At 48.0% G+C, this 15,962-nt stretch overlaps 1 protein-coding gene across 1 annotated transcript; it reads right to left on the bottom strand.

The window, feature by feature from the left end:
* Window positions 1-5,053: 5,053 nt before the first annotated feature.
* On the bottom strand, window positions 5,054-6,834 carry LOC136459483 (sialyltransferase-like protein 1). Its single transcript, XM_066459334.1, has one exon. It carries the CDS (start codon window positions 6,648-6,650, stop codon window positions 5,457-5,459), a length of 1,194 nt encoding a protein of 397 aa, XP_066315431.1. The 5' UTR covers window positions 6,651-6,834; the 3' UTR covers window positions 5,054-5,456.
* Between the last annotated feature and the right edge of the window lie 9,128 nt (window positions 6,835-15,962).

The raw sequence follows: 15,962 nt of genomic DNA, 5'->3' as shown, positions 1-15,962 counted from the left end.
GGCGGCGGGGTGGACGGAGCTCACGCCGAAGCCCCCTCAGCTCCCCTCTCTGCTATGCTTTTGTGTCGTCGCGAGAGACAGACGCTTTTTTGCCTATCGATTCGTCAGGTACCCAAAATGGCTGCTTCGGATGCATCCTTCGTTGGAGCGTGATTCTAAGACGCAAAACACTGTGCGTAACGCATTTTGCGTTTGGGTTACGCTTTGCCTACGCCATTAGAGACAGTCTAAGCCAAGAGACTTCAACTGGGGAATGGCTTGGTTACCGGGTGTGAAATTCTTCTCATAAAGCTCCAATATTGGGTAAATGTTTCCATCACTAATACCTCGAGAAGACATGGCTTTGTGTGTTTTGTTACTTTCTAGGGTAGATCATAGGTTAGACTTAGGGTTGGCTCTAGGTTGATAATGGGTTATATTTGTGGGTAAGTAGAGATGTTCTCATATTTTTAATTTAGTTTAAACCCGTCCCAAAAAAAGTGTGATTCTCGTTTTTTAGAGTCAAACACTTTCAACTTTGACTAAATGTATACAAAAAGGTTAATATTTATAGTACACAATTAGTATTATCAGATAGATCGTTGAATCTATTTTCATAATAGAGTTATATTTGGAGATGCAAATGTTGCTAATATTTTCTAAAATATAGTCAAACTTATGAAAGTTTGACCGGCATGGATGAATATCGTAACGACATTTATTTGGAACGGAGGTAGTAGGTTTTATGTTTTTATTGACAATACCCCTATTTTATGTTTTTATTTGGAACGGAGGTAGTAGGTTTTATGTCTTTATCGAAAAAAGTGACCTAATTTATAACATTTTTTAGGTCCCGTACACATGATCACATGCATATACACACCATGATTCACTAAAATGTCATAAATACAACAGATGGTTTAGAAGACATGACCGAATAGCTAAACAAAATGTGTTGTTCACAAGTCGAAACATAAAGAGAGGTAAACTAATAACTGAGCCCTAGCATCGGTTAAGTCATAATCTATAGAGCAAGTAGCAATGTGGAGCTCTGACCAGGCCAGCAAAATTTCTCCTTATAAAATACAATTGTACAAAAACAAGTGCTACTATCATCGACACAAGCATAGTTAAGGGATATGGATGTTGTGTGATTTCATAGCATGCCTGCGGCAGCTGCAAGGAAACTCTGAGCAAAGTAATACTTCATTATGAGCAACAGTCACGTCATCAAAGATTGCTGAATTGGACTGTTTCTTTTATTATAGTCTGTCTGTGCAGCTGTGCTCAAAGGCATAAAGACTAGACATTGTTATAGCCAACAAGATCTCTACAAAGGTTGAATTAAGCTTTTCCGCTTTGACCTCTGTTTTGGCAACTAATCAGCTATCCATCTACCTCGATTTAATTCGATGCAGCCATCATGCAGAGTGTGCTCTAGAAGACCTGGTACCTGCTTCTGTAAATGTTAATTCTTGCTCGATTATCACGGCGTATTCGTAGCAAATTTTAAAGAAATCAATTTGGACCAACTGTATCATCAAGGTTTTTTTTCTTTCCAAGTAGTGGTGTAACTGTAACATCAGGGTTGAACACACACTCAATATCTAGGTGGACTTATGCTACACGTACTTGCTATGAATACCATGTTCTGGCCTATTCGCTGGTTGGTTTCTGGGCTGATAAACTCGGCTGATGCTAATTTGTTATGAGAGAAAAACACTATTAGTTGGCTGATAAACCTTGGCTGAAACCAATAAGCGAAGACTGGTTGACGAAAGCACGGAGAAGTTGATTTCGGCGGAAGCACGGAGAAGTTGATTTCGGCGGTAGTACCTGTGTCCTTCACAGGCCTATCTTTGCGATCAGTCAAAGTCTGCGATTAAAATGACACTGACTGGACGTTGGCGTTGGTTCGAATTCCATGGCCATACGTACGTTGTAGCCTGTAGACTGCAGAAACTGGTAATCAGAGACTTTCTGGAGAAGTTGCATCAGACCAGTCACGCTGGCGAGCAACTTTGCGAACTGGTTAATTTCTCAAAGATTGCTCTGGCCAATAGCCGAGCAACAGACGGAGTTGGAACAAAATTGTACTACTACGTATTTGTGCATGTATATCTAACTTCTAGGTAAAACAATTTAGTACCGTCACCAGAACGCAGGTCAATGGTAACTTGGTAACAGCATGTGACCGAGACTGAACTCTATCGCGGGCTCTGTTGTGGTCAGTGGTAAATGTCACAAGTCTCAGGTCAAATGAATGACCAACTGCCCTAAAAAATGATCAACCACCAACCACATTGAAAATAAGACTTGGTTACTCTCTTTGAAGATATATAAGAGATTTTATAGAGGTTCTTTTTGAAAGTTTTCTTTTTGGTTTTGGAATATAGCTTGGTATACTCAGACTGTGAAATAATAAACCTGGTTACCATGACACGATGTCATGCTCACAGACGTCACTAACAGCTGTTAAATGCAAACCTGGGCTTCTTATGTTGTTGGGCTGGGAGCCTGGGACTACCATTATCACTGCAACTTCTGGAAAATTCTCACGTTAAGTTTTTTTTTTCTCATTGGCCCATGAAATCTTCATGGAGATAAGGCCCGTCTATGAACTAGGTAGATGAACAAGACCAGGCCCATCCATCTTGAATAACGGATCGGGGCCCATCTTCACTTGTTGCATGTAGTCTATGCATCTAGCAGAAGAACCTACCGAGGATGATTCCCCCGCCAAAGGGCGCAAGCTCGAATGGTTAGGTGACCCAGCGGCACCCTTCAAGTCCTAGATTTGATTTTCTGTGGGAGTGAATTTCAGGTTAAGGTTAAAAAAATTCCCTCATTCCTCCCCATAACCAAAGCACTAGGGGGCACCGGCCCAATTCTCATTTGGGCGACGGAAAGCCACCATGTAAGGGTGGGGACAGGGGTTCGGGGATTTTCTCGGTCGGGTGAGAAGATCTTTCTTCTTATTTGTAATGCTGCGGGGACAGTCTTAACCTCCGGTCGAGTTTTTTTTTAACCTACCCAGGGAAGATGATTGCATCTGAATACAGAAGAACTGAAGAAGGTCTAATGATAGCAGGACTTGTTAGTGCGAAGCAAATATACTCGCCATCTGAAAATGGGCGGAGCATAGACATATGGAATCAGATGGAAACAAAAACTAAAGATAAAAAACAAAAACCACCAGCTCAACAAAAACCGGCAAGAACTGGTGGAAGCATCAGTGAATTATAAACACTACTAGGCTGTCAAATCGCTTTATTAGGAGGAGAGAGAGTACCTTCAATTGGGGTCAGAGCTCAGAGGTTGCGAAAGTACCATATCAGGTAAGTGATCAGAAGCTTTTAGGTAATGACTAATGATGGAGTGCTTTATATGAGAAACCGTATCAGTCCTCACCGCTGGCCCTTAGCGATGATAACCACGGAGATTGCGCAAAACCCTGCAGATAAACACTAATTTACTACTCACTCCTGACGGCATAGTAGCATTTATCAAATGAGAGAAGAGGAGCACATTCCTCCACAGAACTGATTCGCTGGGATGTAAATCAAGACCAGGCATCACGTAAAGAAACTTAATCATGAGTTCATGACACCACACAAAAGGATGGAGCAAATTGAACTTCTCAAGGAAACAGGGGCGGATCTAGGGGGAAGTGGGGGGAGGGGTGGAGCTGGTGCATCAATAGAAATATGGGGAGTGTGAGGGAGAAGAAGAGGTGGAGAAAAAAAGAAAAATGGAGAGAGAGGGGAAGAAAAAGAGACCAACCTCCTCTTCAATTTTGTTCTGCATCCGCCGCTACAAGGAAAGGCTGAAAAACTGTTGTACAATCATGTTCAGACGGTAGAAATTTGTGCAGACGACAATTGTATAGACAAACAGAACTGTGACAAGGGTTGAGATATTTGGCACGGTCAGAAATGTGTAGTACTCTCTCTCTCTCTCTTGAAATATAACATATCAAATGTTTAAAATTTGACTCCATTGTTTAAAATTTGACTCAAATTATACGATATTCCAATTTGTAAGTAGTAACAGCATATTTTTGTATAGGGAATCTTCCTTCCCTTATACTCCATATAGCAGAGAGAAAGAAATTGCGTAATTGAATTTGTGCACGCCAATTATTTTGAGGTGATATCAGTAAACCACTCCGGTTGCAGTTGTCGATGCGCAGAAATATGCAGATATCAGTGTACTAAAAAAGATAAGGAGGGCCTTGTTTAGATTACCCCAAAGTTTCAAGTTTTTTCACTCTCTCTCCGTCACATCAATTTTTAGCCGCTTGCATGAAGCATTAAATGTAGGTAAAAAAATAACTAATTGCACAGTTTAGTTGGAAATCACGAGATAAATCTTTTGAGCTTAGTTGGTCCACGATTGGACAATATTTACCAAATAAGACGAAAGTGTTACTATTCATCGACTTGATTTTTTTTTGCAATATAAACATGGCCGAGAAATGCATGAAGTAAAGCGAAGTTAGGAATTGATTAACTAGTTTAAGGGAACATCTAGCAATAACGGTGGTGTCCTTTTAACTTGAGATAAAAGTAACAAAACAAGGGTACCGGGCAGTGTTGTACGATATTGCTTTTTAAACAGAGAGATACTAGTTCTATGTAACATGGTGGACCAAATCATCGAATGCTTCTTGAGCACATTGCACATCGGATTAAATAAAAGCCAAGAAGTGGCTGCAATTAACCTAATCATGTCAACAGCAATCGAGAACTTGCAGAACCACTGAATATGCTGCATTCATGTCAAAGAACCATGGAGAACATTGTTGTCAGGCTATGGTGGGTCACTTGTATTTCGTGGCAAAACAAAAAACGGACAAAGTGGCAACCGTTCAGGTCACTGGAATGAGGAGTATTTTCCAGAATACAGTCTTTTTTCTGTAAAATTACTATAAGATTCCTGTAAATTTTCTATGTCATCTGTATTCCAATCTGCCATTAGCATCACGCTGCAAAGTTCAATAAGTAGAAGAAAAAGGACTCCGTAATAAAAAGGAATCATATACCTCGTATAGGTACCAGAGTGATGATAAACGGATAGAACACAGTATTTGAATATAAATGAGTTTGCAACAAGTATATGAAAATAAAATGCCATGTATTCCTGATATACATTTTGTTTCTTAATAAACTGAAATATCAGTCTAAAGTTACAATTCCAGACACTGCCTACTGTCTGTGGTGCTGAAGCCAAAAACCCAAACAATCCCTTCTTCTATACCAGTGGAGTAGCCTAAACCCCAATATACAGCTTCCAACTCCAACAGCACACGAAAATTTTACTATATCGATATGCCTATCTCGCCTAATCACAATGGATTAACCCACCGACACAACAACTTTTACATCGTACTCACTAATCAAAACTGGAAAAATAAGTGGAGAAAACACCCGTTCCACATAACGTCGAGCACATGGCGCGCGCTCTGCGAAGCTGGTCTAATGGTAGATGACGACGGGCGGGACGGCGAGCCCGGAATCCTTGAGGAACGGGACTACCTGCGGATGCTCGGACAGGTCGTGGTAGAAAGCGTACTCCGCTTCGTAGTCGTGGAGGTCTAGCTCCGCCTTTTGGTTGCTGTGGTAATGGTGCTTGGCGTCGGAAGACTTGCCGAAGCCGAACACGCTGACTCTGTCGCACACTCCCACCGCGACCATGATGGCCTGCATCCCGGACGAGTAATGGAACATGGCGGCGTCGTGCGCGCGGTCCCACTCCTCGGGCACGCGGCCGGTCTCGGCGACGAATCGGCGGAGGGAGTAGTACTTGACGATGCGCGCGCAGAGGACGTCGAGGCGGGCGTCGGTGACGGAGATGGGGGAGCCGTGGCGGGAGGACGAGGTGGCGTTGCAGGCGGCGACGTCGAGGAAATGGGCGGCCTGGCAGATGTAGAGCAGGATGGGGACGCCGTGGCCGTAGGGGTGGCAGAAGCAGCCGGGTCGGCGCGCGCAGAGGTGAAGGATGTTGCTGTTGATGAAGGAGAAGTTGGTCTTGCTGCCGACGTGCGCGGCGTAGCCTGAGATGCGGGCGTTGTTGAGGCGGAACACGGCGGCGTGGGAGTCGATGAGGGCGCCGTGGTGGGCGCGCAGGAGGATGCCGCTGTTGCCGACGACGGCGCAGGAGGAGATGCGCCCGGGGATGGAGAGCAGGGAGGAGAGGCTGGCGAGGACGGCAGGGTCGTAGCGGCGGAGGCGGTGCCAGGAGCGGAGGTCCCGGCGGAGGGCGGGGTCGATGTGGAGCTGCTCGTGGCGCGGGAGCGGGTGGAGCAGGACGTCGTGGTCGTCGTCCGGGTAGCGGCCGCGGCGCGGGAGCGGGAAGCTGTGGTGGTGGTGGAGGTGGAGCGGGTGGAGGAGTCGGTCGCGGCGCCACGCGCGGGCCCGCGACGCGGAGGCCGGGAGGCGGCCCTCGAGGAGCTCGTCCACGTCCCGGCGCAGCGGCGCCTCCGAGGGATCGGCGGCGGCCAGGCGGAGCAGCGTGGCGTTAAGGCGCGCCGGGTCGAGCGGCAGCGGCGCCGGGGGCTCCCACGCGGGCGCGGGCGCCACGGCGCGACGGAGCGCGGTGGAGAACGAGGCCGCGCCGACGAGCACGACGAAGATGAGCACCACGAAGGAGCGCCGCAGCGGCCGCTTCATCGCCGCCGCGGACGCAGCAGCCCCAGCCTGGAGCTAGCTGGGTCGGAGCCGCCGCATCCGCATGGGGGCACGCGCATCAGGCACTCCAAGGAGGAGAGAGAGCGGGGGGTCCGTGTCCGTGCGACCGAGCCGGGCGACGGGGCGAGCACTGTCCGAGTGGCGGAGCGGGCGCGTGGGGGGCAGAGCGAGTTCTTTATCGATCGCCGTGCTTGCGTGCGAGGTGGGGTTATATAGGAGTGTGCTATTCGTGGTACTTGGACTTGGGGTTCGGCAAACTGGGATCCAATGTGCCCTGCTATGGTTCGTGCATCTGGCAGAGTAATCATTTTACGTGGGTGGCCGGCGGCCAGCGTGGGTGGGGCCTGCCAACATGCCTGCACGATTTGACAGGTGGGCCCGTTGTACGTACCCCGCCGGGCACCAACAATGGAGGCTACGGTGTAGTACAAATAAACGCCAGGAAATACTGAGATTATTATTTATATAATATAAACTATTACTACTTATAGCTTGTAAAAATTATTTAAAAAAATTGTAGCCGTAAAGAAACTTTTTTTTCATCATGTCTCACTTTCATTTTCTCTTCTTTTTCTTTTTTTAGCATGGATTATCTTCTCTCTTCTTATACATACGTAACTTCTGTGTATCACTGTTACAAATATAAAATACCTACTTTTTTTATGCGTATATGATCAAGGTGGCTACTAGCGGTGGGGAAGGCGGGGAACCAGAGACTGCTATAACTGGAAGAAAGTGCGCACGCCACGCCGCATGCCGCTTTGATGATTGCATGGGCTTGTTTGATCAGATCCATCATCCATCCGAGGAATGTTTGCATCGAGCTCCCCTTTCATGCTTTTCATCTGCATCTTTCCTCGAAGTACTTAATTCCGGTGCTTGTGTGTTATTGCCTTATTGGGCATCTGTGCGTTGCCGGAGTTAATTTTAACTACATCAGGCAAATGCAGTGTCGGTTTCATAAATTCAAGGTTTCTTGTGGACCGGTTTTTCAGAAAAAAGCTCGACCTAATAGACGACGTTGCGAACGACGCGTAACTCCTGGGCCGGTCCAAATACCTAACGACATACCAAAAGGGCGATTCAATCTCCGACCGAAAGGCCTGGCCAAAAAGGAACGTCACCCACTTCCGACTCCGACCCGCCTCTCCGACCGGAAGGCCTGGCCAGGAGGAACGGCGCCCGCTTCCGACTCCGGCCCGCCTCTCCAACCGGAAGGCCTGGCCGAGGAGGAACAACGCTCGCTTCCGACTTTGGCCCGCTTCTCCGACCGGAAGACCTGGCCAAACGCCGCTTCCGACTCTGACCCACGTCTCCGATCTGTGATGCACCGAACCTCTGCTTACATCCCTTCTCCGACTGGCGTAGTCGGAATCGACCGGGACCAACCGACCGGGGGCGTCCGCTCGGTGAGGACCCAGGAAACAGGCAGAGCAAGTAAGGCAGGGCGCTCAAGTCAACCGCAATACTAAGGACCGTACCCAGTGCACCTATAGGACAATACAGACAGGACATGACAGAAGGGTGCCGTACAACCTTCCAGACATGTCAGAACCCAAGCAGTGTTGTGGGCGCCGACGTTTGCCCTATAGTACTGTGAGCGCCATCAATTCTCATACCAGGCAAACACGGTAAAACCCCCCAACATGCCTCTGGGCATCAACAGATTACGGGCGCCGTCATTTACCATACATGGTGAATGAGGTAAAACCTCCCACATGCGTCTGACACAAACATTATTGTGGGTGTCTACCATCATCTTGAACCCGACGACGTGGGCAACAAGACTTAGTAGCATACGTACTCTCTCTCTCTCTCTCTCGCTTGTAAGGTCGTCCCCTTCATCTATAAAAGGGGATGCGCTATCTCTCAACAAAGAGGATCAATACACGGGAACTCTAACAAAAGAGGACTCGAACGATTCGAACAACCAATGATCGATTCACTCTCTGCTAGCTTTAGACACTCTAAAGCTATACAGAGCACACGCTTGAATACTTAGCGCACGTAGAAGCTTCCATCACTCTCGACCCTTCGGTCCGAAGTCTGACCGGACCTCTTGCACCCCCATCTTTCTCTCTTCTATTTGTAACCCCACAGCAAACTTCGAGCACCTAGGCTAAGAAATAAAGTCACCGACCGACTCAAACTGGACGTAGGGCATGTTGCCTAAACTAGTATAAACCCTGTGTCATTGAGTGCTAGGCCACATCCGATCACAACGTACGGTAAAACTATAAATATTTACGTGTTGGTCACTTTCTGCACTAGTAGTTAGCGTCATCCATGGGGAAAATGTCATACGTTCATGCTTTTGGTCATCGAATGGCCCACTTTTCCACCATCTTCGCCATGGCAGGCTCAAGCGATACGACTCGCTTCGACTCATTAGAGTTTCCCACACTCCCACCTATTGGGATGTGGGTTCCACCCATCTTCGAGCCGTCCCAGGCCTTTCTCTTTGAAAGCCTAGACTTCGTCGCCGACCGGCTCGGCGTACTACACCTCCGCGAGGAGACACTCGTTCCGGTGCCCGTCGGAGGAGGCACGCCCTCCGTTGGCTCTGGGACTCCGGTGACTTCAACGACGAGGCGCCTGCGCTTTGCTCCGAGCCCGCGCAGGGCTCAAACCCAACTGTGAGTAACGTATGTTTTGTTATTTACTCGCTATTTACTGTCTTTTGCCGATTCTCCGAAGAGACCCCGTTGTCCCTACCGCGACCGCCATGCGACCGGTTCCCCTACGGCCTCGCATCCCCCATGGACACGTACGCCCGAGGGCTCCGAAGGATGCTGGCGCCGCCCTCTCTCACATCCAAATTCGTGGGGATGGCGAGCTACACTCCTGCCTCTTTTCACGACCTCATGGATGACGATGTTGAGAGAGACGGCTCCAGCATCAGCGACGTCGCGACACTCAGCCACCCTCTATCTCAGGAGTGCACTATGGCGGACACTCTAGGACAGCCGCCGGTGGTGGCGGAGTCTATAGACCCACACCCCTTCGAGCCCTCACGCGGGTGCCCTCGCATGTGCCCGGGAGCATGGCGAGGAGCTACGACAAAGGCGACAGAACCAGTCGCCACCTATGTCGGCGTGCTCGGCGCACCACGATGCGCCCCGTGCACGTAACCCAGCGAGCGGCGCCCATGGTCGCGCCCGCCAAGTTCAGCGCAACATCATCAACGGGGGGGAACGATCCCCCACAATTTGCTTGGGCTGGTCAGAACATCGCTGCGGCGGTGATGCTTCTGTATGGCCTTCCCAAGCCCGTTGACCCACAGGAACAGGCGGTCCACCAGAACCTCCGGGCACTAGTGGAGACCACCACCGTTCAACAGGCGGAGAGCTCCGCATCGCGACACCAACTCACGGCTTCTCTCCCCACCAGGGGAGTGGGGAAGCACCAGACGAATCACTCCATCCGCTCACCGCTGCTGCCACCAGGCGTGAAACAGGAGGCCACAACTGCACCACGGCCTAACCTAGCGCCCGGTCCACACCGACCGCCTATGCGCGGACGCCTCAGGCCGAACCGAGATGCTCGTAGCTTCATCAACAAACAGCGTCGGGTCTAACCTGATGATGACGTCCATCGAGCGACAGTAAGGACATGCGACATGGACCCCCGTCGGACCATCAAGGGGAGCGGTGAAACGCACCCCAGGTATGGTCGCAGGCCAGACGACCAGAGTCCTAGCCCGAACAGCCTAGGACCATGGGCCTTTGGCCGATGCATCTAGAGAGCATCATTCCCACTGCATTTTCGACCGCCTACCAACAGCGCCAAGTATACCGGGGAGACGAGCCCTGAAATTTGGCTCGAAGACTTTCGGCTTGCCTACCGAGCCGAAGGAGTGGATGATGACCACTTCATCATCTAGTACCTCCCCATTTGCATGGAGGAACATGTTCGAGCGTGGCTCGAATTCCTCCCACGCGACAGCATCCGTGACTGGGTGAACCTCAAGAGGGTCTTCGTCGAGAACTTCCAAGGGACGTATGTCTGCCCTAGGAACTCCTGGGGCCTCAAGAGCTACCAGTAGGAGCCCAATGAGTCCCTACGGGATTACATCCATAGATTCTCGAAGTGGTGCAACTCCCTTCCAGATGTTGTCGACGTGGACGTCATCAGCGTATTCCTCTCCGGGACAACCTACGAGCCCCTGATCCACAAGCTTGGCTACTTGAAGCCCCATCCACCCACGACCTGCTCGACGTCACCACGAACCATGCCTCCGGTGAGGAGGTGGTCGGAGTAGTCTTCAACGATGGCTGGGATAAAGGCAAGGCCAAGCGTGAGGACCAAGACAAGGGCCCCTCCACGTAGAGGGGCAAGAAGAACAAGATGGATCGGCGCCAATAGGGCAACTCCGTGTTGGTCGCCGTAGCTGATCGTGCGGTCAAGTAGCCCTAGCAGGGCCTGCCTAACCACTTCGATAAGCTCATGGATAGCTCCTACACCAACTACGCCTACCCCATCAAGCACCTCTACAAGGACTATGAGCTCCTCAAGCGCTTCCTGCGATAGGCCGGCAGGCCGAAAGAAGGAAAGGGCAAGGAGGCAGCAGCCAAGAAAGGAGGCGCGGCAAGCAAGGATGGGGACAGCTTCCTCGACACTGAGGAATGCATCATGATCTTTGGGGGATCTGATGTCGTCTACTCCAAGCGCCAGCACAAAGTGCGCTAGCGAGAGGCGTGCGTCGCCGAAATGGCCATCCCCTCCTTCCATCGCTGGTCGAAATCTCTAATCACCTTTGATCAAAGGGACCATCCATCCCACGTCGCTAGGGCGGGATGCTACCCGCTCGTCGTCGACCCCATTGTTCGCAAGAAGCACCTCACCAAGGTGCTGATGGACGAAGGCAGCGGCCTCAACATCCTCTACGTCAACACCCTCGATGTCATGCGCATCCCTCGGTCGGAGCTTCACCCAGCGAGCTCTCCCTTCCACGACATAATCCTAAGAGCGTAGGCATACCCGCTCAGGCAGATCGACCTGCCCGTCACGTTTGGCGATCAAGACAACTTTCGCTCGGAGGTGCTCACCTTCGAGGTGGTGGACTTCCTAGGGTCTTACCACGCCATCTTGGGGCGGCCATGCTACGCCAAGTTCATGGCGATCCCCAATTACACCTACCTGAAGCTAAAGATGTCAGGACCAAACGACATCATCACTGTGGGTAGCACCTTCTTACACGCCTTCATGTGTGACCACGAGCATTTTGAGCTCACCACTGTCATCTTCAACTCATCCGAGCTCCCATGGCTCAGGGAGTCATCGACCCCAGCAGTCCCAGACTGCTACAAACCAACCCCCTCGATGGCCTTCTGCCCACTTGAGAAAACTAAGATGGTGGGGATCGACCCCACTGATCCAACCAAGACGGTGCGGATCGGGACCCAGCTTGTAACACCTCGGGTGTTAGCCTTGCATAACTTGACTTGCATAACATGAGCATGATCATCACGCATTCATAAACAAGCATTTATAATTGAAACATTTGATTGAAACATCTGCAACGTTTGCTTGTTATCGCATGTTTCATTAACATATGTAACTTTTCTCGTTATTTCATGTCTCCATGTGTATATGCATATGATCATGAGTGGACACATGTACTTGGTTAATATGAGTCACCAAAATATTTTGGCAATGCTTAGGTTCACAAATGGAACATGGTTCATGAATGTCATTTTCCATGATCAAGTCCTTAAGTCATGTTTCATGTGATTACTTTAAATGGCCCTATGAGTGACTACTACATGAAATGATTGAATGACCTTGCAAATTGCTTAAACATGTTTAGAGTATCTTTATGAACAACTTTGATATTCATGGTTAGGGGTAAAAAGGTCATTAAGCCATGCTTTGATGTGTATCATCATGTAAATGTGACATGTTTGACCAAGTTTGAACTAGAGGTTAGAGACCTTGCATGGAGGAGATCACTAAAGCAAAGTTGTAGTATTTAACATAAGGAACAACTTTTATTTTTAGGTCATTGACTGATTTAGCTTCTAACATGCTTGAATGGGTCCCACAAAAATCAGTAAAATCAACATCTCATGACTTAACAAAATTTTCTAAGTCTTTGATTGACTGACAGACTGACAGGCCTATGTTGGGGGTGATTTTTCTCAGTCTCGGTTGAGAATTGGAGCATGATCCTTGAATGAAAGTTATAGTTGGTACATTAGACTTCAACCTTGATGTACTAAGTTTTCGCTGAAAGCCATTGGTAATGAAGTTTTCATCGTTGCAATACGCGCTGTTAGGCTCGGCTTGGCTTAACTGAATCAACTGACGACGCCATTTAGTGGCCGACCGATGCTAGGGCAGAGCCGCCGTGTGGACGTCGTGGCTGGCCGCGTTTCACCAACGCCCTGCCCCGCGCGGCAAAGCCAGGCCAGAGCGCGGCTTTAACACCGCCAGCGCCCGCCCGACCCCTTCCGCGCTCCGTTTTTCATTTCCTCGGCCTTCTTCCTCGCCCGCTGCCATAGCCATTCCCGCACCGAGAGCCACTGGCGCCATTGCCGATGACAGCTCGTCCTCGCTGCTCCTCTGCCACTGCAACAGCACCACCATCACCCCAGCAACTCTAGACGTCCCCCATTGCCCGCTGTTACAGCTTGGTAAGCCACAACAACGCACACGCTCTCGCCAGAGTTCGCCGCCGTGTTCCGTCGTCGTGGCCACGCCGTTATAGTCTACCATTCCACGCGATAGCTGATGCGCTAGGTTCGCCGTAGTACACTGGTGCTCGTCCAAGCTTTAGGTCGAGCCACCGAGGTCATCACCGGCATTTTGTCATCATTCTGCCCTACCGTGCCATCACAGCCGTCTGCCATGGTCGGCGGTGAAGTGCTTCGGTTCTCCTTCCATCCATATGAAGGCCACCACCGGGTGCGGGTGAATGAGTAGACCATGTAGGTGTAGTCGCTACCGCTGGCAAGTTCACCGGCGATGAGCTAGGGCTGTGCCGCGTCGAACGGCACCGTCTCCCCTATTTTCAGTCGATGACAAGCAGGCCCGGCTGACCGGTGGGCCCCGGTTGCCAGTGATTGGTATTAGAAAGCTAGTTCATTTAAATCCAGATCTGGTGTTGTTTTGTAATTTTTGTATCTTCAGTTTGGTAGCTTCAAAAATTGTGAAATAAATTTGTTAGTGTTCCTTAGGAAGTGTAGTATTTAGGAAAAATATGTTCTTGACATTTACAGTAGAAATTTTTGAAGATTTAAATAGAGATTTGAAATATGCTTTTGAATGCATTCAAATTTGTTTATTTTATATCTAGAGTTTCTGTGCTCCAAAAATTATGAAATTTTTGTGGTAAGCTAGTTTTAGCATATATGAGCTTTGGTAAAAATTTGAAGATGAGTGCATGTGTAGATTTGTAGTTATAGATTTTTATTTTATAATTGGGAGATCCTTGTGTAAATTTTTATAAATTATTTAGGAATCCAATACTCATGAAATTTGTTGGAGGGTATACTAGTAGTATATGGATGCTAAGAAAAATAGGAAATCTGTTGCTTGACACTTTTCAATAGGGTTTTCTAATTATGCTATTTCAAGCATTGCTGCCTTGTTATTTTTGTATAGGATGTTCTACTTGGCAAAATGACATGAAATTTCTATAGTGGTCCTTTGATAGCATTAGGAAGACACTGTAAATTTTGAGAATTTATGAAGTATATCTGGTATATGTTTATTATTTAACCTAAATATCTCAGTAAAATAATAAAGGCAATTAAATAAATAGTTTAGGCTTCACCATTATATTATCTTAAAATTATTTGGTATGCTTAAACTGTTGGTAGGCTTTATGTTGTCAAATTTTGAGTGATTATATGAAGTAGAAGTATTGTTACTTTGTATTGCATATTGAATAGTTTCCAGATAGATTCTGGAGTTTGATGAGTTGCATGTTGAAAATGATGTGTACTGTAAAAATGGTTAATAACAAAGTTGTAGAGAATTTGATAAGCTTTCCAGAAAGTCTAGGATCACTGTATTTGGATTAGTAGACCTCCAGTTATGAGCGAAACAAGTAGCTATTGTTTTGTGGTATAGTCGATGCATTGTGGAAGTAGTTAATTAAATAATCGAGAAGAGATATGCACCTACTCAATAAACATGATGCACTTGTTAACATTTATGCATTCGTAATACTTATACCATATTCATGCATCTAGGATCGGAGGAAGAGATAACATTGCTGGAATTTGAAGAAGCAGAGGAAGGGGACCAGCAGGAGAATCCGCAAGCCGCAGCTCCCAAAGGCGTGGAGCAGAACCCTGAAGAGCTTCCGGAGTGTCCTAACCACCGCCCTACTTCCTTCCTACGAGGCAAGCCCCGAAGCATTCTAAGTCTCTCAGTAATTTACAAATGTTTACTTAAGTACTTATGATTGATGCATTAGGTTATAAGAGTTGAATGGAACCACTCGATGCATGTACATTCCTTGTCCAGATATTACACCTTTAACCGATATAGGTCCAGGATCGAATATATGCTTAGCCACGCTTAGACCGGTAGAAGTCGAGTGATGTTCTGTCACCTGTGAGATATAGGTGGATACCGGAGCATGGTTGGCTATATCTGCTATCGTGGAATAGAACCATGAGGTAAAAGTAAATCAAGACCGGACGGGAGGTCGATAGAGAAGCAACAAGACATGGAGGTCTTGGGTGCGGATCTATCCCCGTCTGTGTCGATTAAGGACCATACCATTGTTGGCGCTTCTGACAAGATTGAACGCATGCCTCTCACTTAGCTGGCCGGATAACTCGTTCCAACCACGAAACCGAGTAATTCAATGTAGGTCGGGACTTGTTCTGTTGTGTGCTCCTTCTGGGGAACGATCAGACTGAGCCCAAGGGCAGGCTAGGCCTAAACGTCCTGGCATCTGGTGTTCCAGATTGTGCGGCGCGGTATGGACCCACGAAATGTGTACCTGAGTTGTACCAAAGGTGACCTAAGGCTATCATGGCTGGTAGACTTGGGTTTGTGTTAGAAATAAATTCCCAGTTGGTTGAAATTGATTCGAATCGTCATCTCTCCTGGATAGTGAGAAACTTGGCTAGTCCCAACATCGTAGTAACTGTGTTATGAAACATGATGGTTCGAATGAATATGGAATTACAATACCTGCTATGGTTACTATTGTATGCTTCTCAATTGATATACCACATGTTTGACACAGGATAGTTGCTAATATAGAAATGGATAGTTATAATTAACTTGATAAAGAAATTGTAACTGTACAATAAGTCAATTGCTTTTATGCAA

Source organism: Miscanthus floridulus, chromosome 6 (genome assembly GCF_019320115.1).
Source record: "Miscanthus floridulus cultivar M001 chromosome 6, ASM1932011v1, whole genome shotgun sequence".
Taxonomy (NCBI): domain Eukaryota; kingdom Viridiplantae; phylum Streptophyta; class Magnoliopsida; order Poales; family Poaceae; genus Miscanthus; species Miscanthus floridulus.
The sequence above is the reverse complement of the archived record's forward strand: the minus strand, read 5'-3'. Positions and strand labels throughout refer to the sequence as shown.